Here is a 25,050-nt window from a genome sequence, read left to right on the forward strand (position 1 = left end):
GTAATCTCCTTGAGGAGAGCAGTAAAGTTGAGACTAACCAGAGCTTACGCAGCATTAGGGAGACTAGAGAGGATGTGTTTGTAGATTCAGTTTCAGGAACCTCGAACAAAGCTTTGGCTTTCCGACACTCTAGTAGCTTCAACTATGCTTTATGGAGTTCAGATATGGGGACCCTCAGTGGATCACCATGGCAAATCTGGTAGCACTGATGGATGAAGATGTATGGAGAGGCCTCTAGTCTCTATGATTTCTTGGATGATTCGGGCTAAGGCCTCAGTGAAACATGACATTAGTCGAGCCGAGCTAGCTGCTCCTCCCCTCATGATCGGGGCACTTACCAGGTCAGTATCCTTGATGGCACAGTTTATGGGACCTCCCCAGAGACAAATATGCTCGGCTAGCCCTTGAGTCCTCCACATAGCTAGCGCTGCACGGTGATACAACATGTTGGTATGGGCAGATGACATCATGGTTTCAGTTACATGGGTTCAGCATGGACAGATTGCCCCCTTTCCAGTACTCTTTGGATGCACCCTCCCTATCTATCACACGGACCGAGATCACTAGACTCATACGTCAGGATTTGATTCAGCTAGATATCGGGAGCACATGGATACAGCCGATAGAGGAGTTGGGCACGAAGATGCTTTCTATAGAGAGCATCTTCTCCAACTCATGGAGGACGGATTTGAGACGAGGCTTGGATACATAGATTCACACTTATCTCATGGAATACGGTGTGTTATTGGCCAGATACGCACATCCTCGCATCAGCTTCAGATCGAGACTCGTAGATTTCGAGGAGTACAAGCAGAGGCCAGGATAAGCCATTTATGTCATATTGAGCCAGAGACAGAGCTGCACTATGTATGTCATTGCCCGGTGTACTATGAGATCCGTGGCCGCATTCACTGCTTGTCCAGAGACGGTTTCGGACCACTTTCTAGAGTCATGAGATACCCAGACCAGAGATGCCTAGGCCTGTTTTTACTCAGAGCTGCACAAACACACGAAGAGCTTGCTGAGGGCAACGGGGAAGAGCCAATCTCCGAGGCAAATCACAGATTTCTTTACACCTGCAGACAGTAAGCAGCCATAGGAGTGCTCACCACAATATAGGTCAGCTTCAAATCAAACCCACACCAGAGGGACGTTGATCGATCGGGCGATTGAGCTAGGGAGATCCAGACACCCATGACCATGAGGGGCTTCACGATATCGAAGGAGGCTGCAACAAAAGATCCGGATCACCCTAGCTCCAAATGCGAGGCGCCCAATCAAAGCACTGACTATGGAGGATATTGACGAGATTCGCCACCGATCGATGAGGGATTTCCAGTGAAACACCCCCCCCCCCCCAACCCAACCCAAAAAAAAAAAAAAAAAGTTGTACTCAAGAGATTGTATTAGATTCACCACTTGTAACTTTTTTGGTCTCATAGGTCACTTTGGCCTTCCGTGGACGTTAATATATCATTTCATCTCTCTCTCTCTCTCTCTCTCTCTCTCTCTCTCTCTCTCTCTCTCTCTCTCTCTCTCTCTCTCTCTCTCTCTCTCTCTCTCTCTCTCTCTCTCTTCTCCCCCCCCCCCATTGAGGGAATGTCTGACATGGTCCTCTCCACTATTGGAGTAAAGCAGGGATGCCCCCTATCCCCGACTCTTTTTGGGATGTATGTGGATGAGTTTTCGGACTATGTAGAGCATCACGGGACAGGGGGCCTCAGCTAGCAGGGACATGGATTCCGCTGTTACTATATGCTGATGATATTGTGCTGATTTCTTACTCTCCAAAGGGGATGAAGCGTCATTTGGATGCTCTGCATACATTTGCTCGTGACAGTGGATGGTTTGTCAATCTGGGGAAAACCAAGGATATGGTGTTCAACACCACATCACAGTGGGTCAAGAGGTCGGCACCCACATTTATGTATGGCCAGGAGACTGTGGAGTACACAGATGCATATACTTATCTTGGGGTAGTCTTCGTTGGACCGGTGTTGTCACTAAGGAGAGCATCAGAGACTAGACTGACGAGAGCATATGCAGCTTTGGGAGGACTGGAGAGGATGTGTTCGCATGTCCAATTTCAAGAACCGCGAACATAACTTTGGCTTTTTGACACTCTAGTGACTCCAGCTATGCTCTATGGAGTTCAAGTATGGGGACCCTCAATAGACCACCAGGGGAGATCTGGCAACACAAACGGATGGAGATGTATGGAGAGGCCTCTGGTCTCCATGATCGCTCGGATAATTCGGGCTAAGGCCTCAGTACCACATGAGATTATCCGAGCCAAGCTAGCGCCCCCCCCCCCTCCCCCCTCTTGTGGTGGAGGCATTGACGAGGTCAGTTTCCTTTATGCACGGTCTATGGGATCTCCCCAGGGACAGATACGCTCGGCTTGCCCTGGAGTCATCTCGACAACTAGCTCTACAAGGCGATACAGCATGTTGGTATGGACAGATAACAGCATGGTTTCAGTCGCATGGTCTCAACATGGATAGATTACCTCCGCTTCAATACTCCCTGGATGCACCCTCTCTGTTCCTCACATGGACAAAGATCACCAGACTCATACGTCAGGATCTGATTCAGCTAAATACCAAGAGCACATGGATACAGTTGTCACAGGAGCTAGGCACGAAGATGGCCTTCTACAGAGAGCATCTTCTCCAACTCACGGAGGACGGCTTTGCGACTAGGCTTGCATACATGGACACACTTATCTCATGGGATAAGATGCGCTATTGGACAGATACGCACATCCTCACATCAGCTCCAAATCGAGACCGGCCGTTTTCGAGGGGTGCCGGCAGGAGCTACGATATGTCACCTATGTAACTTAGAGCCAAAGACAGAATTGCACTACACATGTCACTGCCCAGCATACTATGAGATACGCGGCCGCTTCCACTGCCTGTTCAGAGAAGGGTTCGGACCTTTTTCTAGAGTCATGAGATACAAGGATCAGAGGTGTCTCGGATTGTTCCTGCTAGAGCTGCGCAAACTTAGGGAGAGCTTTCTGAGGACATCAGAGGAAAGACAGTCTCAGAGACGAATCACAGATTCCTTTACACCAGCCAGAGAGGAGCCAACAGAGCAGTCATTACAGCAGATCTCAGAGCCTACTCATACTAGAGGTACACTGCTCCGTGGCAGATCCAGACGTCCACGACCTCGGGGGGTCTCCCGCTACCGACGAAGGCTGCAACAAAAGATACAGATCACTCTAGCTCGACATGCAAGACGTCCAACCAAAGTACTGACCATGGAGGAGGTCGATGAGATCCGATAGCGACTGATGAGAGATTTCATCTGAACACACAACCCCCCCCCCCTCCCAATTCTCCTTACTGTTTTAGATTTAGTTCTTTGTAACTCTGTAATTTCCGTACTTAGACATGGTATCAGATTCACCAATTGTAACTTTTTGGTCTCATAGGTCATTTTGGCCTTTTGAAGACGTTAATATAACATCTCTCTCTCTCTCTCTCTCTCTCTCTCTCTCTCTCTCTCTCTCTCTCTCTCTCTCTCTCTCTCTCTCTCTCTCTCTCTCTCTCAAGCTATTGACCATGGAGGAGATTGATGAGATCCGCCAGCGACCAATGCTGGATTTTTTGTGATTTAGTTATCCCACCTAGCTGCTTAGCTCACACCTAGCAGTTTAGGATTCCATAGTATTTTATTTTGTCATTTTTGTTACTCTGACCTTGTATCAGATCCACCACATTGTAACTTGCTGGTCTCATAGGTCACTTTGGCCTTTTGAAGACATTAATATAACATTTCATTTCATTCATTCTCTCTCTCTCTCTCTCTCTCTCTCTCTCTCTCTCTCTCTCTCTCTCTCTCTCTCTCTCTCTCTCTCTCTCTCTCTCTCTCTCTCTCTCTCTCTCTCTCTCTCTCTCTCTCTCTCTCTCTCTCTCATACTTATTAATGCTATATTTATCTCCCACTTACACACACATTGACACATATCGCTATACGTACCTTCTGTTACACATATACACAACCTTGCATTATGGTATTTCTTAGGACCAATGTTTAATGCTCAAACTCTTTTATGTTACTTACACAGGTTAGCAATGATATGATAGGAATGCGGAATGAGTATAAGCAATGAACAGGTCGATATACCACTTGTTGAAGGCTCGATAGCTTCAAAAAATCCCCTTTGCATAGTGGAGTTTGCTTATCCCAACTCCCACAGGGTTTTTTGTTTTTAGTCTTTCCTTATAATTTGAGGTTTTACAAACCAGTTTAGTGAATCTACAAACCCAAGAAGTTTTTGTTTTCTTCCCTCACTAGGATCGAAATATTGATGTATTCTCCATGATATATGTTTTATTTGTGAGTTTTCATAATCAAAAGCCTGCTTTACCTCTAGTACACAAATCAATGCCGTAAAATTGCCTCATCGATACCTGATCATGTTATATTATGATGTGAAAAATAACAACCGCATGGCACTGCATAATAATGGATATAAGAAACTGGCAAATACTCGCTAAGAAGTTGATACAAGGTCATAATAATTGAGGTAGCTTTATTCTTCGTCAAATTATGGCAAACCTTTGAGATTTTCTACGTGGGAATGCATCACTATAGTTCTTTACCTAATTACCTACACTAACTAGGCGTTGGTTGTGGGTGCGAGCTCAGAATAGTAATCCCCCTAATTGGGGTGTTGCATATAACCGCCATGATTGAGCTTCGCCTACGATTATGGCCTCAAGCGATAGCTACAATAAGGCGATATTGCAGTTCATTTAAGTTGCACACAGCAGAACAAGAGCTTGTGACCACACTACGCACACAACACATGCCATGGAAATTCTGTGCGCGATAGACCACTGAGACACTCATTGGTCGTCTCCCTCTGACGGCTATTATACACGCATAAGCATCCACCCACACACACGCACGCACACACACTCACACATACACACACATATACACACACGGAGTTGGAATAAGCAGAGAACGTTTAATTTCTCTTCAAATTTCCCTCTAACAGCTATAGCACATGCATAAGCATTCTTATGCATTCTCTCTCTCTCTCTCTCTCTCTCTCTCTCTCTCTCTCTCTCTCTCTCTCTCTCTCTCTCTCTCTCTCTCTCTCTCTCTCTCTCTCTCTCGAAATGGGTAAGCTTGGACGAACCCTTGGCTAACCATAACAAAGCTCTGCTCGGCAATGCTAGCCATGATATGTACACATTCATGAGGACTCTTGGACAGAGGAGGTTGCTTTACGTACGGCTCAGTCTACTTGGGCTTGGGCTAGGCACTCTCTACGGTCACGCCTATCTAGAGGACGCTCGGATGCAAATTACTCCCCATCCAAGCCAGCCTCGAAGATAGCACGTTTAGCTACTGCGGCAGCATCTGTTCTCTCTCGCTCCGCTCCCCATGAGGATCGTCTCATGGAACGTGCAGGAATTAGGTGGGCCCCAGTTTCAGCGTCAGAGGGGCCGACTACGTCAAGAGCTTCAGTGTTGCCTTGTGGGAGGAGAGATTATCTCCTTATGCTACAGGAGCATCATCCATGTGAGAGCCGCATTAGACGATGTGGTCACAGTGTACGTAGACAGAGCCACCCTCCAAGCCTGGGGCTCAAGCGGAGGAGGGCTGGCATGAGGTTCGTGGTCGGTGTCGACAGGGGCCACCACGTCAGCATGGCACTCAGAGTGGTCCCCAAGCTTCAGGCCAACAGCAATGGTTCCCACAAGGAACCGTTTCAACCCTCTTCAGCAAGAAGAGGTCTCAGCTCCACCTTCCACCTCAGCCTCTACTCCGAAAGCCCCCCCCCCCCCCCCCCCGGCGGCGCCTCCTTCCTCCTCCGCCCCACCTCGCCTCTCTCCCTCTGCGGCTTCCCACCCCTCTACTCCTCCTCCCGCTAGCCCCCTCCTTCCACTTCTCCTCCCGATCCTACCCCACAGCCGGCCCAGGCGGCAAGATCATCCTCGACTGCTAGGAGATCTATTGGTAGTGCTTTTGTCACAAATCGCTTGGCAGAGAGGGAGAGCCTTTCTTGCGACCCCCCCTTCTGGTGCAGACGTCTCCCTTTCCAACAGTTCCTCGTGGACTAACAAGCTTCGGCATTTGTCGTCGGTGGGATTTATTTGCCTACGACTTCACATGTTTTCTTGGTAACCCTTCACCAGACTTTGAGGCAGCTTGCTTCAGAGTTCATTTCTGTTCCTTGCAGCTAGAGAGGTAGAGGCCTTGGACTCAACGGTTGGCTTCTCTTTTCCCCTATGTGGCAGGGACCAGCCTGAGTGGACCTTGGACTCGATGTTGGAGTGGCTACAAGCACAGACCCTCGAGTTCTCTCACCACATGGGAGACTTAGGGGTTACAGACTTGGTTCAGACTTTGTGGCTGTTGGCCAGGTATTCAGTGACACCTCCAGACTCGGTAGGATGTAGACACATTGTGGTACACTTCTTTGCTGACACACAGAGCCCGCCATGCTATGTACACATATATGAGGACTCTTGGACAGAGGAGGTTGCCCTACGCACGGCTCGCTCTTCTTGGGCCTAGGCTAGACACTCTTTGCAGTCACGCCTATCTCGGGGACGCTCAGATGCGGATTATTCCCCGTCCAAGCCAGCCTCGAAGATAGCACGGTTAGCTGTTGTTGCAGCTTCAATTCTCTCTCGCTCTCCATGAGGATCGTCTCATGGAACGTGCAGGGATTAGGTGGGCCCCAATTTCAACGCCACAGGGGCCGATTACGACAGGATATTTACCGATGCCTTGTGGGAGGAGAGATTGATCTCCTTATGCTACAGGAGCATCATTTGTGTGAGAGTTGCATTAGATAATGTGGTCAGCTTTTTCGTGGGCGATATGAGACATTTTGGTCGACTGCATTTGGACCTGGTGGTATCCAAGGAGGGGTATGTATGACTATTGCGGACTTTTGGCAGCAGGCCATTGTAAACAGAGGTATTATTGTGCCTGGCACGGCTCAGTCTATTACTATGCAGGTTCAGGGTTGCCTCTTCGGCTTCCTGAACATCTATGCGCCCAATGTTCCGAGTGCACGTGCAGAGTTTTGGTCTCACATTATAGAGTCTCTGCCGCAGGCACAGCAATGGTGCATTGGGGGGCACTTCAACACGTTGGAGGACCCCTTTGACAAAATTGGAGGTAGCCATGCTACTGTGCATGGAGCTGAGTTGGCAGCTTGGGAGAGGCTATGTATGACTTTGAGGGTTTCAAATGTTTGGCAGCACTCTGGCTTTGTGAGGCCCCCAGACAACCTGGCCTTCTCTCGTTCGGACTGCAAAGTGGGAGGAGTGCCACTTCGGTGACTTGGGTGGGACGGTTTGCATTCTGGCTGGGACATCTTTTTCGGACTATGCACCAGTGATCCTCACAGTGGTAGATAGACAGAGGAGGGGGAGCACGACGATTCGCATCCCAGAGAGGGTCTTGCTGGACATTGAGCTCAAAGAGCGAGTGGTGGCTCTTTGGACAGAGGGCCTGGACATGCAGGACTCTCCCGCTGACAGAGTGGCCTCTAGGCTTGCTCAACTTAGTCGGTTCTTTCTTCAAGAGTCTACGGCCCGCTTGGCTGCAGCGAGAGAGGAGCAGCAACATCTACGACGAGGCGTTGCTTTCTTGCAGAGGATGCACGAGCAGCACCCAGACAGCCCCTGGTTGGAGGAGCAGTTACAGCAAGCTCGACCAAGCTTGCTAGCACAGAGGAGAGACGTCATAAGTTTGCTTTCCATCGCCAGGCATCTCAATGGACCCACGTGGGTGAGAGTGACAGTGGGACCTCGGCATGCGCACGCCAATGTCAGCTAGTTGAGGACGCTTGGCGGGTCAGTTGCCTCACAGCCAGAGGACATGCGTGCAATTGCTACTTACTTTTGCCGTGACCTGTTGTAAACAGAGCCTCAGTCATAGTGTCATGATGCATGCAGATAGCAGGTTTGGGCACAGATGCCTTGTCTTGTGACTGAGGAGATGCGCCAGAGGCTTGTGCTGCCTTTTCAGCTAGAGAAGCTCCACACGGCCCTCAAAGCACTTCCCCGTGGTAGTTGTTCCGTCGAGGATGGTTTGACTCCCAGTTTTTTCTTAGAGTAATAGGACTTGCTTGGCTCGGACCTATGAAGCGCTTTTCAGTACATCTTACACACGGGAGAGATGCCTGACAGAATGAGGAGGGCTTGATCTACCTCATTCCCAAGGAGGGTGGCTCCTTGGATGACATTCAGCAATGGCGACCCATCACCATCCTCAACTCAACCTACAAAATTCTAGCCGAGGCTCTGAGTTTGAGGATTCAGCCACTTCTAGAATGCATTATACATGGGACCCAGATAGGTTTTGTCAAGGAGCACAATATCCTTGACAACATCTTTACTTTTTGGGAGGCTTCAACCCTCGCGCGCCTCCACGGTGAGGATCTGGTGATTTTGCTTCTCGATTTTGAGAAGGCTTACGATAGAGTTGACCGGGACTTTTTGGAGGGCACTCTATGCGTTCTCTGATGCTTGGATCAGAGGTGTGTCAGCTCTCTACATATGTGCACACAGTCAGGTGCTTTTGGCAGGAGGGAGAGGAGACCGTTTCATGCTCACACGTTCGGTCAGACAAGGTTGCCCTCTTGCCCCCTTCCTCTATCTGTTCTATGCCGAGGCGATGAGCAGGTTTTTGGTTTCACAGCAGGCTGGTCTACGTGGCTTAGAGCTCCCTATTCGGGGCAATGAGCTACTATGCGTTGAGTTTGCAGACGACTCAGCTTTGTACTTGGAGGGCCAGGAGGCCAACTTACGCAGGTGTGAGCAGGCTCTTGAGGCGTTTTGTTGTGCATCAAGCGAACTGATCAACTGGAGGAAGACAGTGGCTTTCTCGGTTGGCAGTGCTCCTGTGCCTGATTGGCTGTCGGGTGACGGTTTCAGATGGATCCCCCCAGGGACTGCAAGTTCGGTACTTGGGCTGTCAGGCTGGCTTGGACTTGTCTCCTGAGCAGCAGATTGCTCCCCTACTCCTGTGCATCAACAGGAAGCTGTTAGACTGGAGCTCGGCACGACTTTCTTTGGCAGGCAGTGTTGTGGCCAACCAGGTGTTGTTGGCTACTATGTGGTACATTACATCTTGTTGGATCTTTTCGAGCTCCTGCATCTGACATCAGCCAGGTTGAGAGGCTGATCAGGAACTTCCTTTGGTGAGGGCGCGACACTCACTAGCTCGGGCCAACGTGGCCTGGCAGGTCATTACTGTACCTTGTTCTCGAGAGGGGGGGCGGGGGGGGGGGGGGGGGGGGGGGGGGGGGGGGGGGGGGGCATCACAGAGGCAATACCAGTTGATTGGCTTACACCTGTCGAGTCAGTAGCACCTAGATGGATGGGAGCCTTCACGCGACTAGAGGTCCTCATCGCAGTTTGGGCTTGCTCAGAGATTGTACCCTCCATGTTTTTCGAGCTACAGTGCGAGGGGCGATTACACACAGTCTCAGTAGAGGCCCCACATGTTGCAAAGTGTTGTTTCCAGAGGATCCGTGGGCATCTGTGGGAGGAAATGTGTCATAGATCCTGACCCAGCAGCTCTTGGGACAGGCAGGTGGAGACTGTGGGCTTGGGAGAGCTGTCCACTGGCACAAGTGCAGTGGGATCCTGGAGAGTGGTTTTGGAGGGATCCTTTCTCCTCAGCCGACCATCTAGGTGTCTCTTTCTTTCAGTATATTGTTCGATTGGGACGTCACATACTGGCAGCACGGAGAGGCTCGTCCTACTGCAGCACCTTATTGGCAGGAGGAGGGTCTCACAGCTGAGTTTTTGTCAGCTTTTTGGTTGAGGTTGTGGGACACGACACAGCGAGTCACGTTGTTCTAGTGGCTGCTCGCACATAGAGCTACAGCAGTGGGGAGCTGGCTTGTACATAGTGGCCTCCCGACAGCATGTGCAGCTTGTGACCAGCCTTTGGAGAGTCAGCATCACTGTCTTTGGGACTTCCCTTTGGCACAGCAGGTTTGGCTTCGTGTTCTTCGACTGATGCCAGCTCTCTCCACAGCATGGCAGGACCCTTGGGGCGCAGCTGCTTGGTCCACTCTCGCGGGCCCTGCACTACAGTTTCAGCTATCCTTCACTAGCAGGATGATAGTGCTACAGGGGGGTCGACCTACACTCCAGCCTGCTACAGGGCTTACTCCACAGGAGTGGTGCAGTGAGAGAGAGGTGTGTTGGGAGCTCGTTTGTGGCCTGACACTTTGGTTCATCTGGCGGGCCCGCTGCTTCCGCATGTTGAGGCTCGCCTCATGCCACCAGTAGATTGTTAGAGAGTTTTGGCTGGAGCTGGTCCATATTCTCAGGGGAAAATTTGAGAGACTTCAGGGCAGCTCCGACCACATGTGGGAGAGTAGAGAGGAATTCCTTCGACTCTGGCGCCCCGGGCCTTTCTTCACCGTGGTCCAGGTGTTGCTCAGATGGCACTACCGTCCACCTGTGTGGCTCTTCCCTCCTCCCATATCCTGATTTAGCCCTCATTGTACATATGCTGTTTGTTTATTGGGAGAGTCTCCCCTTATGATTGTTGTAGCCCTCTCTAGTAGAGGTGGTTGTAGCCCTATGAGCAGTTCCATTAACTAATAGAGGATCTTTTTCTTGAAAGAAAAAAAGCACTCACTATACATAAATGCAAATAACTCACAAGTGTTTCCAGCAGCAAATATAACATATGAGTACAGTTTCTTTGATTGCAGCTTAAAATCCTCACAAGCCCACGATTAGCTATCACAAGGATTCAAGCCTCTCCAAAAAAGGCCCTACTGCAAGTATGACCAAACAACAAATATACACACCTCAAGAACTCTCACTCGAAGCTTAAAATCACCAGCTTCAAGTTGTTGTAAAAGCTCATCAACTCGTTGAATTCTCATAGGCATTGCAACAGCTGCATCTCTTGCCTGCATCAGGAGAGGAGTAAAGTTTTCGAGTAATGAAAAGGGTAGCCGAATTATCCAGGAAAAGAATGAATGACAATTCTACCAGGATTTTCTGCTAAAGGTCTGAACTTAAACGCCAATATTTACCTCATTAGCTTGCCGTTGCAATTCTTGAACAAAATAAGTCCCATTCCTTTGCGAGCTCTTTATATCCAGCAATTCCTGATCATTTATTATAAAAAGCAAGATAGAGTTTTCTGATTTACTTGAGAAAATTCAAAACCCTAGCTTTTACAATTAAACACGAAAGGAAAAAACCTGTGCATATGGAGCAGCAACTTTTGCAAACGAAAACTCTGGGTCCAGCGAGTATCCAATCCCTGCATGCAGATGAAACCATCTCAAATGCATTAAAGTTCTAATCAAATCCAGTTCCTTCAGCAGCATCTAGAAAGTTTTGAAGATGCCAACTAGGGCAAAAATGGCCCATGAGAACCTATAACCAGATTTAATACTATAAATGAGCATGGTCCTAGCCAGTGCAATTGCAAATGGACAACAATTTTACGTTCCGTGAACCATGAAGGAACCAGCAAACAGCCAGAGAACTTTCAGAATCATAGCACTCAGGTTTTCAGTTCAGATTTTAGCAGTTTGAGAAGAATATTCGCTGCTGAAACAAAGATTCTAAACCTTGCATCAGGCCTCACATATTGTTCAATTAAGCTAGATGACAGAGGTCGTTCTACTTGGCTTGGGGCATGTTTAGGTAACATTGCCCATGGAGGAGGAAAAAGCTCACATCGTAAATTCCTTCCCCCATAGACACGATACTGATCATAACTAAGTTATCCAAAGTTCTCAGTGTCAGGATTTTTTTACTAAATCTGTCATCCTTGCCGTCCTCTTACTTTTGTGTTTAATAACTTGATGACAAGTCCAGGAGTAGATATAGCAGATATGTTTGCTAGCTTTACAACCCTGGCATCTCAGACCTATGTTGCAGCCTCACAAGATCAGCGCACCTCTTAAATCCACTACTTCAGGTGGCAGTTGCATAAATTTTTAATTTTTGAGCTTTTGGGCATGGCATTAGTGAAAACTCAAGCTGCAGCAAAAATTAAGGTCACAAAATACTGGCAGCAGCACTTTGTATGCTCACCACCACTTCACCAGCCATCTCGCAAAACGATGTGGCTACAATGCAAACTCTCTTATCCTCCATATATGCCGGTGATGCACACTGTGTAGATCCTATCTAGGAGGGAGCACAAGGGCAGCTAGTTGTCACCTGTAGAAGGAGACAGCCAGAACCTAGTCAAAATCAGGAAGAGCAGCAGAAGGTTTGAGAGCAGCAGAAGGTTTGGGTGTCACCGGGCGGCCATACCTCTGAGCAAAGGCATTAGCCCCAACATGCTAGCAAACATTAGGGCTTATATGCAATTCATTGTAGGTTTCTACAAGTGATGTACTATCCTTCAATTGTGGCTCTTGCCTCCATTTAGCATCTTCAAAAGGGTAGTTTTTCAAATTAATAAAATACTTACGTAGTACCTTACCATTGCATAGCACCTTGTCTTCGTGGCGGATGATATGCTCGGGTTGCAATATCTCTTCAGTCCCTTCAAATTCTGGAGGACCTTCTGCTGCTGGCTCTTGTGGTGGATAACCCTTGCCCTTTATAGACTTACATGGAATGCATTATGGATTGGCCAATGAGAGGGTAGCTTAAGTTGATAAGCCGTTTCATTGATTGGCCGTAGAATCTGGAATGGTCCATAATACCTACGTGCTAATTTTGCATAGTACTTTTGATGACATGTGAGCTCTACTAGTCCATAATACCTAGATGCTAGTTTTGTAGAGTACTTTTGATAACCTGTGAGTTCTCTCTCCATGCCAACTTTTACCCGTAGTGTGCCTTAAGTGAGCTTTGGGAAACTTTAAGAGGACCCAATCATTCTCTTTGAAGTAAAGAGTTCTTCTATGCTTGTCAGCACCAACCTTGTGCTTTTTTGTGCAATAGAGATAGCTTCTTTAATCTTAGCAAAAGCATCACGTAAGTCACGACTATACTCATCAGCAGCAAAGATCTTCCCATGCATTTTCAAAATGGGGGGACCTTCCTTCGATCACCTCAAAAGGTGCTTTACCTCTAAAAGAATGCACAACATTGTTGCATGTATTTTCTACTAAAGGTAGATATTTCTCCCATCGGTTGCGTTGGTCTAGTTCCGTTGCATAGGCTTTGAGTAGAACAAGCACAATGGAGTGCTTAGTTTCACTTTGCCCATTTGTTTGAGGATTAATAGGCTGAAGAGAAATTGAGCTTTGTTCCGAGATTCACAAAGAGTCTCAAAGAGTCCCTTGTAGAAATTACTGGTCATTCTAGGATCTTTATCGGAAACAAATACTCGTTGGCATATTTGAGAGAGAAATAGTTGTGTCATATGTGGAGGCTTGATAATCTTTTTGACGCGTATAAAATGAGCTTGCTTGCTAAACCTATCGACTATTGTCCATATTCCTGTATTCTCATGGATAGACTTTATTAAGCCAAAGATAAAATACATAGCAATACTGTACAAGCCAGCTCTCCATTGTTGTAGCTATATGTGCAACCAGTCACTGGAACAAAGTGACTCGCCACGACTGTCTAGCGTCCCACAACCTCGCCCAAAAAAGCTGACAAGAACTTAGCTGTGAGACCCTCTTTCTGCAAATGAGGTGCTGCAGCAAGACGAGCCTCTCCATGCTGCCAGTATGTGACGTCCAAGTCGAACAGTGTACTGAAAGAAGGGACACTTGGATGGTCGCTGACGCGAAAGGGTCCCGCCAAAACCACTCTCCAGGATCCCACTGCACTCGTGTCAGTGGATAGCTCTCCCAAGCTCACAACCTCCAGTGGCAAGTCTCAAGAGCTGCCACCCAGCATAAGTATTTCACCGCATGAACCCATTTTTCCCAAACTACATGTGAACCACCTCTTGCAACCAATTTATTAATGATGTGTACCCAAATCGTGGGGTTTCTAGAGGGCTGCTCGACCCAAGTTCTGGCACCTATATAAGTGGCCCATTGGGCGCTAATAAAAGGCAGAAGACACACGGGACGTTCAGTAAGTATGATGGTAAGATGGATGCTTCTTTGAATCATTCTTGGTTGCATCAATTTAATGCTTACTTTGCGACTAACAAGAAAACAAGCAACATTAAAGTTTTGATTGCTGCCATGTATGATGTATCTAGCGGATGATGCCATTAATTGGTAGCAAGCTTGGCAAGGGTCCCAATTGGTTGAGCATCTTGAGCATGCCCAAGAAGGCGCACCTCTCTCTCTCACTTGTGGCGACTTCCAAGACAAGCTCAAGGCTCGTTTCATGCCACCGCAAAAGAAGATTCGCATAGTCTTTAGCAAAATGGAACTCCTGTTATGTCTTTTTCTAACTGTATTTGCCACATTGGCGTACAATTGCGTAAGTCTGATGAGGATCGCAAGGAGGCTTTCCTTTTCAAGCTAGACGACTGCATCAAGTTTGCTGTGCAAGTTTTTAACCCTACGGACTACAATGACGTCATTAGAATCGCTCGTCGAAAAGCCAAGTTTAGGTCACACTTTTGGCATGTATTTGAACGGTTTGGCACTCGGTCACATTCTACATTAGCATTTCATGCACAGTCATTTAGGAAGAATATACCTAGATGAATCCAGGATAAGCCCAGATTCACCCTTGAAGGAAAGTATAGTCTTTTTTCAATCACTCAACAAGGAACAGATCTGTCTATAATGTAAATTTAAAACAGATTGTAGATTAGGATGCTCATTGCTGCTCGCACCCGCCCCCTCTCCCCCCCTTCGCCATCGCCCTCCCCCACGCCCTCGCACTGCTCTCCCTCCCTATCCACCTCGCGCTACCCCTCCTGCTCGCCGCCAGCAAGCTTAGCCTTGCCCGCTGCCCCCTTGCTGCCCGTTGCCCAGACAGCCCGCAGCTGCCCATTGTCCATCCCACCCACTCGCCCCCTCCCACTGTCTGCCCCTCGCCTGCTTTTTACCTCTAGCCCTCTCCCTCTCCCTTCTTGCTTGAAGGGCGTCGCCAGCAACATCGATGTGCTCGATCCAGCAGGTCTCTCCCCTTTGGTCGACAATCCTCCGCTTCTTCTTCATAGCAACAGACACAGATGGCAGCTCATGCTCCACCGCAGAGGGACTCCAATGAAGCCCCCTCGCCCGACCCCGCTGAGCCCACCATTCGACTTGCTCTCTCACCGACAGAGCAAGCGAGCCTAGCCGCAGAGGTAGAGCGCTTGCAGGCGACTTCTGTCATCTGCAAGATTCTCGGCACCAGACCTAGCAGAGGAGAGCTGCGTGACCTTCTCCAAGCCCGCCTTCTTGCAGAGGTGGACAAGATCTTGGACGTCCACATCCTCGGACGAGGCTACTATGAGATCGAGTTTGAGAGCTCCGAGATGGCGTCCAAGATCATCGCCATGAGTCCCTTGACCATCCGAGCAGTTCGAGCTCACTTTCGACAGTGGAGACATGGTTTTGACCCTGCTTCACATGTGTTGGTAGAGGAGGCAGACATCCCCATCTCCGTCTGCTTTCCTGGTTTGCGGAGGGAGTACCTACCACTTTTGTCCAGGATGGGCTCAGCGATTGGGACTCTCTCCTCGAGACACCTCGCACGGCAGCCTCGGTAGCTGGCAAGGCGGCCGGCATTCCCTCAGTTCGCGTTCTAGTTAGGGATACTCACACTCTCCCGAAGGTCATCCTTCTTCCTCGGGTGAGTGGGGGTTGGTTTAGACAAAGCGTGGAGTATTCGGGCCTCCCGAACCAGTGCTTCATTTGTCGACAGATGGGCCATCTTGCGAAGGCCTATCCACGGAGGAGGCCCCGACCTACACCACAAACTCAGCCCCAGCCTGCAAGGGCTGGCCAGCAACCACAGGCAAAGACACAGAGCACACAGACAGAGCCACCCTCCGAGCCTAGGGCTCCAGCAGAGGAGGGATGGCGGCAGGTTCGTGGTTGACACCAACAGGGACCACAGCGACAGCCTAGCACTCAAAGTGGTCCTCAGGTGCCGGCCCAGCAGCAGTGGATTCCCACGGGGAACCGATTCGGTCCTCTTGAGCAAGACGAGGTCCCTGCTCTAGCCCCCACCTCAACTTCACCCTCGACAACCCCTCCTCCCCCCGAGTTCCCCCCCTCCTCATCAGCCTCCCCCCCGCCTCCTGTTCCCGCCGCCTCTCCCCCTCCTCCCTGTACTTTTGCCGACCCCCCCTCCGCCCTCTTCTCCCCCTCCTCCCCATGCTCCTACACCCCTCCCTCCCGCTCCAGTTCCCCAGTGGACTCAGGTGGCAGGGCCATCTCCAGCTGCTAGGAGATCTTTTGGCAGCGCCTTTGCCACGAGTCGCTTGGCGAGAGAGAGAGGGACTACCTTTCTTGCGACCCCCTCTACAGGTACAGACGTCTCCCTTTGCAGCAGTCCCGCGAGGGCTGACGAGCTTTGACATTCAGCGTCGATGGGACTTCTTTGCCTACGACTTTACACGCTTTCTCGGCGACTCCTCTTCAGACCTTAAGGCAGCGTGCTTCAGGGTTCATGTTCTGTTCCTTGCAGAACATGTTCAGGGTTCATGTTCTGTTCCTTGCAGCCAGGGGGTTAGAGGCCTTGGACTCAGCAGTTGGCTTCTCTTTTCCCCTTTGCAGCAAGGACCAGATTGAGTGGACCCTCGACTCAGTGTTGGAGTGGCTGCATACACAGACCCTAGAGTTCTCTCATCACATGCGAGACCTAGGAGTTATAGACATGCTTTTTACTCTGTGGCCATTGGCCAAGTTTGTAGTGACTCCTCCAGATGCAGCAGGATGTAGACACATTACGGTTCACTTCTTTGCTGATACTCAATGCTCGCCATGCCATGTATACATTCATGACGACTCCTAGACAGAGGAGGTTGCTTTACATACGGCTCGGGCTACTTGGGCTTGGGCCAGACACTCTTTGCAGTCACCTATCTAGAGGACGCTCGGATGCGGATTACTCCCCATCCAAGCCAGCCTCGAAGATAGCACGTTTAGCTACTGCGGCAACATCTGTTCTTTCTCGCTCCCCATGAGGATCGTCTCATGGAACGTACAAGGACTAGGTGGGCCCCACTTTCAGCGTCAGAGGGGTCATTTGCGTCAGGAGCTTCAGCGCTGCCTTGTGGGAGGAGAGATTGATCTCCTTATGCTACAGGAGCATCATCTATGTGAGAGCCGCATTAGACGATGGTCAGCTCTTGCGTGGACGATATGATACTTTTTGGTGCTGTTGGACCTGGAGGCATTCAGGGTGGGGTATGTATGACTATTGCGGAGTCTTTACAACAGGCCATTGTGGGCAGAGGGATTATTGTGCGAGGCAGGGCTCAATGGATCACTATGCAAGTTCAGGGTTGCCTTGTGGGCTTCCTGAACATATATGCGCCCAATGTGGCGAGTGCACGAGCAAAGTTTTGGTCATAGATTGTTCGAGTCTCTGCCGCAAGCAGAGCAGTGGTGCATCGGGGGTGACTTCAACATGTTCGAGGACCCTTCTGACAGGATTGGTGGTAGCCACGCTACTATGCAGGGAGTTGAGCTTGCAGCTTGGGAGAGGTTTTGTATGACTTTGAGGGTTTCGGATGTGTGGCAGCACTCTAGCTTTGTGAGGCCCCTAGACATCCTGGCCTTCTCTCCTTCGGACCGCAGAGTGGGAGGAGTGAATCTATCGCGGATAGATCGCTTCTACAATAGTGACTTTTTCTGTGACTTGGGTGGGATAGTTGGCATCCTGGCAGGGACTTCCTTCTCGGACCATGCACCAGTGATCCTCACAGTGACAGATAGGCCGAGGCGGGGGAGCACGATGCTACGCATCCTTGAGAGGGTCTTGCTGGACTCTGCACTCAGAGATCGAGTGAAGGCTCTTTGGACAGAGAGCTTGGACATGCAGGATTCTCTTGCTGACAGAGTGGCCTCGGGACTAGCTCAGCTTAGTCATTTCTTTCTCCAGGAATCCTTGACTCGCCTGACTGCAGCGAAAGAGGAGGAGCAACGTCTCAGACGGGGCGTTGCTTCCTTGCAGAGGATGCAGGAGCAGCATCCAGAGAGTCCTTGGTTGGAGGAGCAGTTATAGCAGGCTCGCAAGGAGCTTGTTAGCATAGAGGAGCGGCGCCATGAGTTTGCTTTCCACCAATAGGCATCTCAATGGACGCAGGTGGGTGACCGAGTGACTGGTGCTTTCTTCGAGGCAGTGGGACCTCGGCATACGCATGCCAAGGTCAGTCAGTTGAGGAGGCCTGACGGGTCAGTTGCTTTTGAGCCAGAGGACATGCGTGCTATTGCTATTGACTTTTACCGTGAGTTACTATGTGCAGAGCCTCATTCAGAGCGTCAGGATGCATACAGGGAGCAGGCGTGCCATGCCTTGTGACTGAGGAGATGCGTCAGAGACTTGAGCTGCCACTTCAGCTTGAGGAGTTGCACACGGCTCTTAGTGCACTCCCCCGTGGTAGCTGTCTAGTGAGAATGGCTTGACTCACAATTTTTTCTTGGAGTACTGGGATTTGCTTTGCCCAGATCTCTGGAGTGCTTTTCAGTACATCTTGCACACAGGAGAGATGACACCATGAGTGAGGGTCTGATCTACCTCATTCCCAAGGAGGGTGGCTCCTTGGATGAGATTCGACAGTGGCGCCCCATCACCATCCTCAACTCAGCCTACAAAATTCTTGCCAAGGCTCTGAGTTTGAGGATCCAGCCACCTTCTAGAGAGCCTTATACATGGGACTCAAACTGGTTTTGTCAAGGAGCGTAGTATCCTTGACAACATCTTTACTTTTTGGGAGGCTGCTGCCCTAGCAAGGCTCCGTGGTGAGAATCTGGTGATTCTTCTTGTCGATTTTGAGAAGGCCTATGACAGAGTTGACTGGGACTTTCTGGAGGGCACTCTACGGAGGATGGGCTTTTCAGATGCTTGGATCAGAGGGGTGTCAGCTTTGTACAAACAAGCACACAGCCAAGTACTTTTGTCAGGAGGTAGAGGCAATCGTTCCATTATCACACGTTCGGTCAGACAGGGCTGCCCTCTTGCCCCCTTCCTCTTTCTGTTCTATGCTGAGGTGATGAGCAGGTTTTTGGTGTCGCAGCAGGTTGGTTTGCGGGGCTTAGCACTTCCCATTCGGGGAGATGAGCTACTGGATGCTGAGTTTGCTGACAACTCAGCCTTGTACTTGGATGGCCAGGAGGCTAACCTTCACAGGTGTGAGCAGGCTCTTGAGACCTTCTGTTGTGCATCTAGCGCACTGATCAACTGGAGAAAGATAGTGACTTTCTCGGTTGGTAGTGCTCCTGTGCCCGATTGGATGCCAGGTGAGGGTTTCAGGTGGATTCCCCCAGGGACTGCAGTTCGGTACTTGGGCTGTCAGGTTGGTCTGGACTCGTCTCCCGAGCAATAGATTGCTCCCCTCCTGTCTATCAGGAGGAAGTTGTTACACTGGAGCTCAGCACGACTTTCTTTGGCTGGCAGAGTAGTAGTGGCCAGCCAGGTGTTGTTGGCCACTATGTGGTACATCACTTCTTGCTGGATCTTCTCGAGTTCTTGTATCAGCCAGGTAGAGAGGATGATCATGAACTTCCTTTAGTCAGGACGTGACACTCAGATAGCCCGAGCCAGAGTGGCTTGGCAGGTCATCACTCTTCCTTGTTCATAGGGAGGGCTTGGGATCATTGACCCAGCACAGTAGAGCAGAGCCCTTCTTGGGAAGTTCATAGTCAGAGGACTTCTTCCAATGGAGGAGCCCTGGAAGGAGTTCCTGCTACAGCGGCTTCGTGCTAGGGTGCTTCAGGCGGGAGGCCCCTGGTGACCTTCGACCAGATGGATCTTCACAGAGATGCGCAGAGTTGGTTTGAGCAGGAGACTGGAGGTCCGCTTCGTTGTGAGTTTGCTTTGATCTTGGGAGCATTTGCCGCAAGGCCTCGAGGAGCGACAACCTACTTGCACGGAGGAGCGCCTACGACGGCCCCTTGTTTGGAACCCCATGGTTAGCACTCAGAGAGGCCACTTGGTTGGTAATCGGCCTCATGTTTCCTGGGGTCCCATGGCAGCGGGTCCAGCATGCTCTTTAGGTGACTGGTTACAGTTTTCAGGATTGTCACAGGAGTTGCAGGGTTTCCAGCTACATGGCATGAGAGGGGTGCAGAGCATGTGCCAGGACATCTCAGAGGCAGTACCAACTGAGTGGCTCACACCTCTCGAGCTAGTAGCACCCAGGTGGATGGGAGCCTTCACACGACTGGAGGTTCTCATCTCAGTTCGGGCATGCTCAGAGACTGTTCCCTCCCTTTTTTTCAAGTTACAGGGTGAGGGATGCTTACAGCGAGTTGAAGTAGAGGCCCCGCAGGTGGCAGAGTGCCGTTTTCAGAGGATCCGAGTGGTGGGCATCTGTAGGAGGACTTGTGTCATCGATCCAGCTCTTGAGACTGGACATTGGAGACTGTGAGCTTGAGACTGTTGTCCACTGGTACGAGTACAGTGGGATCCTGGAGAGTGGTTTTGGAGGGACCCTTTCTCTTCTGCAGACCACCCAGGTGTCCCTTTCTTTCAGTACACTGTTCGATTGGGACGTCACATACTGGCAGCACAGAGAGGCTTGCCCGGCTGCAGCACCTCATTGGCAAGAGGAGGGTCTCACAGTTGAGTTCTTGGCAACCTTTTGGGAGAGGTTGTGGGACTCCAGACAGCCGAGGCGAGTCACCTTGTTTCAGTAGCTTGTCGCACATAGAGCTACAACAGGGGGGAGCTGGCTAGTGCATACTGGTCTCTCGGCCACATGTACAGCTTGTGACCATCTTGTGGAGAGTCAGCATCACTATCTTTGGGACTGTCCTTTGGCACAACAGGTGTGGATTCGTGTTCTTCGGTTGATGCCTGCTCTTTCCACGGCTCGACACTACACTTGGGGAGCAGCTGCTTGGTCCACCCTCACGGACCCGGCACTTCAGTTTGAGCTATCTTCCACCAGCAGGATGATAGTGATGCAGGGAGGGCGACCCACACTCGAGCCTGCTACAGAGCTTACTCCACAGGAGTGGTGCAGTGAGAGAGAGGAGTCCTGACACTCTGGTTCATCTGGCGGGCCCGTTGCTTCCGCATCTTTGAGGCTCGCCCTGTGCCACCAAACAGAGACTGTTCGCGATCTTTGGCTAGAGCTGATCCACACTCTCAGAGGACAGCTCGAGAGACTCCAGGGCAGCTCCAACCGCGTGCGGGAGCGCAGAGAGGCTTTCTTTCGACTCTGGCGTCCTGGGCCTTTTTACACCATGGTCCAGGATGTACTCAGATGGCACTACCGTCCACCTGTGTGGCTTTTCCCTCCTCCCATCTCTTGATTTAGCCTCTTTGTACATTTGATGTTTTTTCACTGGGAGAGTCTCCCCATCATGCTTGTTTTAGCCCTCTCTCGCAGAGGAGGTTGTAGCCCTATGGGCAGTTTCATTAACTAATAGAAGGATCTTTTTCTCGGAAAAACAAAAAAAGGGAACAGATATGTTCATGATATTGTATTTGAAGTGGTTTTAGGGATATTCCTCAAAGGAGATCCTTGAAGAAGCTGAACCCGAGATCGTAGACGAAGTTGAAGCCATGGAGTTGATGCAGATTATTTTGCACCGCTTTCGACACGGCCCAAAGAAGCAAGCATTGTAGACTTTCCTGAAGTTCAAGTATCCCGGGTTCCACACAGCATAGTGGGCCGGCGAAGAGTGCTTCGCAGGATCCCAAGAGTTGTTGGCGGATTATACAGATGCCATACAACTCTGTACTAGTACTTCACCTTAAAAAGGGCCGGATGTCACATACACATCTAATCCTATGTGCATGTGGACAAGCTGTACCTACTTCTAGGGTTTAGGTAGCCTAGGAAGTGTTCTAGCACCTATGTGAGCATGTACACAGGACGTGCATGTCCAGGCACTTAAGAGTAGTTGCATACCCTCTGACTGCACAACCCATTAGCACTAGCATTAGTATTCAGCACTTAGCATAAGTACTTTCACCGCATGAACCCATTTTTCCCAAACTGCCTGTGAACCACCTCTTGGAGCCAATTTGTTAACGATGTGACTTTTCAACTACCCAAATCGTGGGGTTTCTAGAGGCCTGCTCGACCCAAGTTTTGGCACCTATATAAGTGGCCCATTGGACGCTAGTTGAAGGCAGAAGACACAAGGGAACACAGAGGCACTAAGTAGTACCAAGCAGTGCCGCAGTACCAAGCATCTCTTGGCGTTTTCTCAAGAAGAACCAGCGTTTTGGCATCAGCTTTTTCAGCCAGCAACCTTTTTGCTCTACCCGGCATACGGCCGCAGTCTCCTAGCAAATCAGCCATTCCCTCGTCGCGGTCGATCTTTCCATCGCAGCCAAGACATCGTTTTCAGCTTTTAGCCCTCAGTTCAGCCAGCGTTTTTCAGTTTTCAGCCATTGTCAGCATTCGCAATAGCGATCAGCCCGTAGCCTCGCCGCACTAGCTGATTTCCATCATCATTCCCAACGATTTCAAATTTCAGCCACAAGCATTAAGAGCATTTTCAGATTTCAGCTCTTAGCCTCGATATCATCGCCGACCTTGTCGTCGTCATCGTCTTCATCGTCGTCAACACTATCTTCTTCAAGCATCATAGCATTTAGAACCATTGTACCAAACTTTGTGCAATCTAAAGCAAATACCTCTCTTATAAAGAGGGGGTCCCTTGGAGGGGGGTTTGGGCCCCATCTGGTGTCGTCTCTCTCTCTCTCTCTCTCTCTCTCTCTCTCTCTCTCTCTCTCTCTCTCTCTCTCTCTCTCTCTCTCTCTCTCTCAGCACTTTCTCCCAATTTTCCACTCTTGTTTTGGTCATTGCACGATTTCTCATTAAGTCAAGGAAGGCTCTACCTTCCCGTCAGTAAAAGGAACCTTGAGCACCCACTGATCACTCATCCTGAGCATACACCATCATTCTCTTCCATTGCACATTACATTTGAAGCCAAATCAGTGGTGGGATATGTACTAGTCGGTGCCACGGCCCACTACCCACATTGAAACAATTAAAAAGAGGAGCTTTTGCAATTAGCGTCTTTTGCATTCTAGATTAGATCGATTAATTTTCTATAAAATCCCATTTAATTATTTCTCAAAATCCAAAACCCGTTCCGATTATGTGGTGGTGTGACTCAAAGCCATTTGTAGACAACAAAATGAAATGGTGAAGATCTAGGTTTTACACTTCCACAAATCCTTTACTTCCTTTCCTTGCATTAGTGATTTCTTTTAACTTGAATGATGGTTCCTTTTACGTCTCCATGAAGAGGGGGAACGAGAGAGTGCACTAGAGATGTGTAGAGAGAGAGAGAAAGAGAGAGAAGAAGAGAATGACACCCGATGGGTCCCAACCAACCCTCTCAAGGGCCCCCCACATTGTTGCTACCGTGGTATTTGCTTTAGATTGCGTAAATGGAATCTATACACGTGCAAAACCTCAAGTGCAGACTCTACTGACTTGAATGGTGAACGTTGTCGCGGTAACTCTTTAAAACGAGGTACCTCCGGGGCTGATTTATAGCACCTTTGGATCCTTCTCGACATGGGATTGCGGATGGCAACCAAGGGGTAGATCTAAGAAATGAAGGGCTGAAAACGCAAAACTCGATGATGCCAATGATAAGCAGCAATGGGAGCACTCGATGCGGCGAGGGAATGAACCAAAAGAGGCTCAATGGGCTACCAAAGTACTGGACCACAACGGGAAAGCCGCCAACGCAGATCCAAGCCGTTTTTCAGCGGTAAAAAAGGCTGAAATCTGAAAACGCTAAGGCTGGTCTGCTGCAGACTGCAAGCACTAGGGCTGATCTGCTGTCGCCAAGCAAAAACACTAGGGTTGTCAGCTAGTTGCAAAAACGCCGCAAAAACGCTGGGCTGAATTGCTCCTTCTGCCACTGCTCCTCATCTGGTCTTAAATGCAAGCTGCTTGGCCTCCTTAATAGGACCAAACTACAGGTTTTAAACTCCTTAAGGTGTAGGTAGGAGAAAACCTCTGTCAATTTATAAATAAGTTTGACGAGAGCTCAGTTTTGGGGTGAAAATGTTGTACATCCACGAATCCAGGAATCGATTGACATGGGGAAGGGCTCATTAGATTCCTCTAATCTAAAACTACATGGACGTCATTCCAGATGCCCACCGTAGTGTAATAACATCTGCCAAAACGATTGGTACAATCCATTTATGCAAGAGGGTTCCAAAATTGGAAATTGGCTCTAGAAGTCAATGAAGCATGCCCCTAGAGAGTGGTAGGCAACTAGGTGGTAGGTCATTTACAAATGGTGCTTCCTCTGATGTTGGAGGTCAAAGGTGGAGGCCTACTACAAATCTTCAAACAATTTGCGATGTAGACGTAGACTACAAATGTTGGATGCTTCTCCTCCCCTCAAAATTGTGTCCATAGTCGTCAAAGTGGATGCCAATGGCGGCATGGCATGTGTCCTAAATCTTTTGTGCAAATTATGTGCTAGTGAGGATGGTCTTACTCGTGATAGGGTAGTGTCAGGTCCTTTTATATTTTTTTCTTTACGAAGCCAAGTGTTCATGCTTTGATCCAATGCAAATGTGAATGAAAGTGGATGTGTACAAAATGCAAAGACAAATTTGTACATGGTGTAAAGCTAGTGGAGTTTTCAAAATCTTGGAATTGAATATTTCATGCATTGCTTTTTTGCAAATGTCACGTGACACATCCAACCCTATGTGTCTGTGGACAAGCTACAGCATGACCAAGGTTCAGTTCCGTCAAGTCAGTCTAGAATAGGAAGTGATCTGGCACTTTTGTGAGTCTGTTCGCAGACCGTGCATGACCAGTCACTTAGATTAGATGCATATCCTCCGGTTGCACACAGCATGATCATAAGCATTCCCATCAAAATCCATCAGGAGCAATTTTCCAGTGCATTAAACCTATTTTTCCTATTTATTAAGTGACTTTTGTTGGGAACTAGGTAGAGCAATTTTGCTAAGATAATATATAAGCAAACCAAAGCTAGCACTATCTGGAGAAGAAGAAGGAGAGCATCAGGCACTCAAGTGCAG

At 49.4% G+C, this 25,050-nt stretch overlaps 1 protein-coding gene across 1 annotated transcript in view; it reads right to left on the bottom strand.

Annotated features, from left to right (window-relative positions):
- LOC147418390 (Protein kinase superfamily protein) overlaps positions 1 to 25,050 on the bottom strand; it is a 76,261-nt gene that overhangs the window by 22,377 nt on the left and 28,834 nt on the right. Inside the window, exons 14-16 of the mRNA XM_086507282.1 lie at positions 11,222 to 11,283; positions 11,051 to 11,125; positions 10,820 to 10,924 (exon numbers count right to left, since the gene is read on the bottom strand). Coding sequence (XP_086363408.1) covers positions 10,820 to 10,924; positions 11,051 to 11,125; positions 11,222 to 11,283 — 242 coding nt within the window. The remainder of the gene's footprint in view (positions 1 to 10,819; positions 10,925 to 11,050; positions 11,126 to 11,221; positions 11,284 to 25,050) is intronic.

This window comes from Adiantum capillus-veneris, chromosome 30 (genome assembly GCF_014529385.1).
Source record: "Adiantum capillus-veneris isolate H3 chromosome 30, ASM1452938v2, whole genome shotgun sequence".
NCBI lineage: Eukaryota > Viridiplantae > Streptophyta > Polypodiopsida > Polypodiales > Pteridaceae > Adiantum > Adiantum capillus-veneris.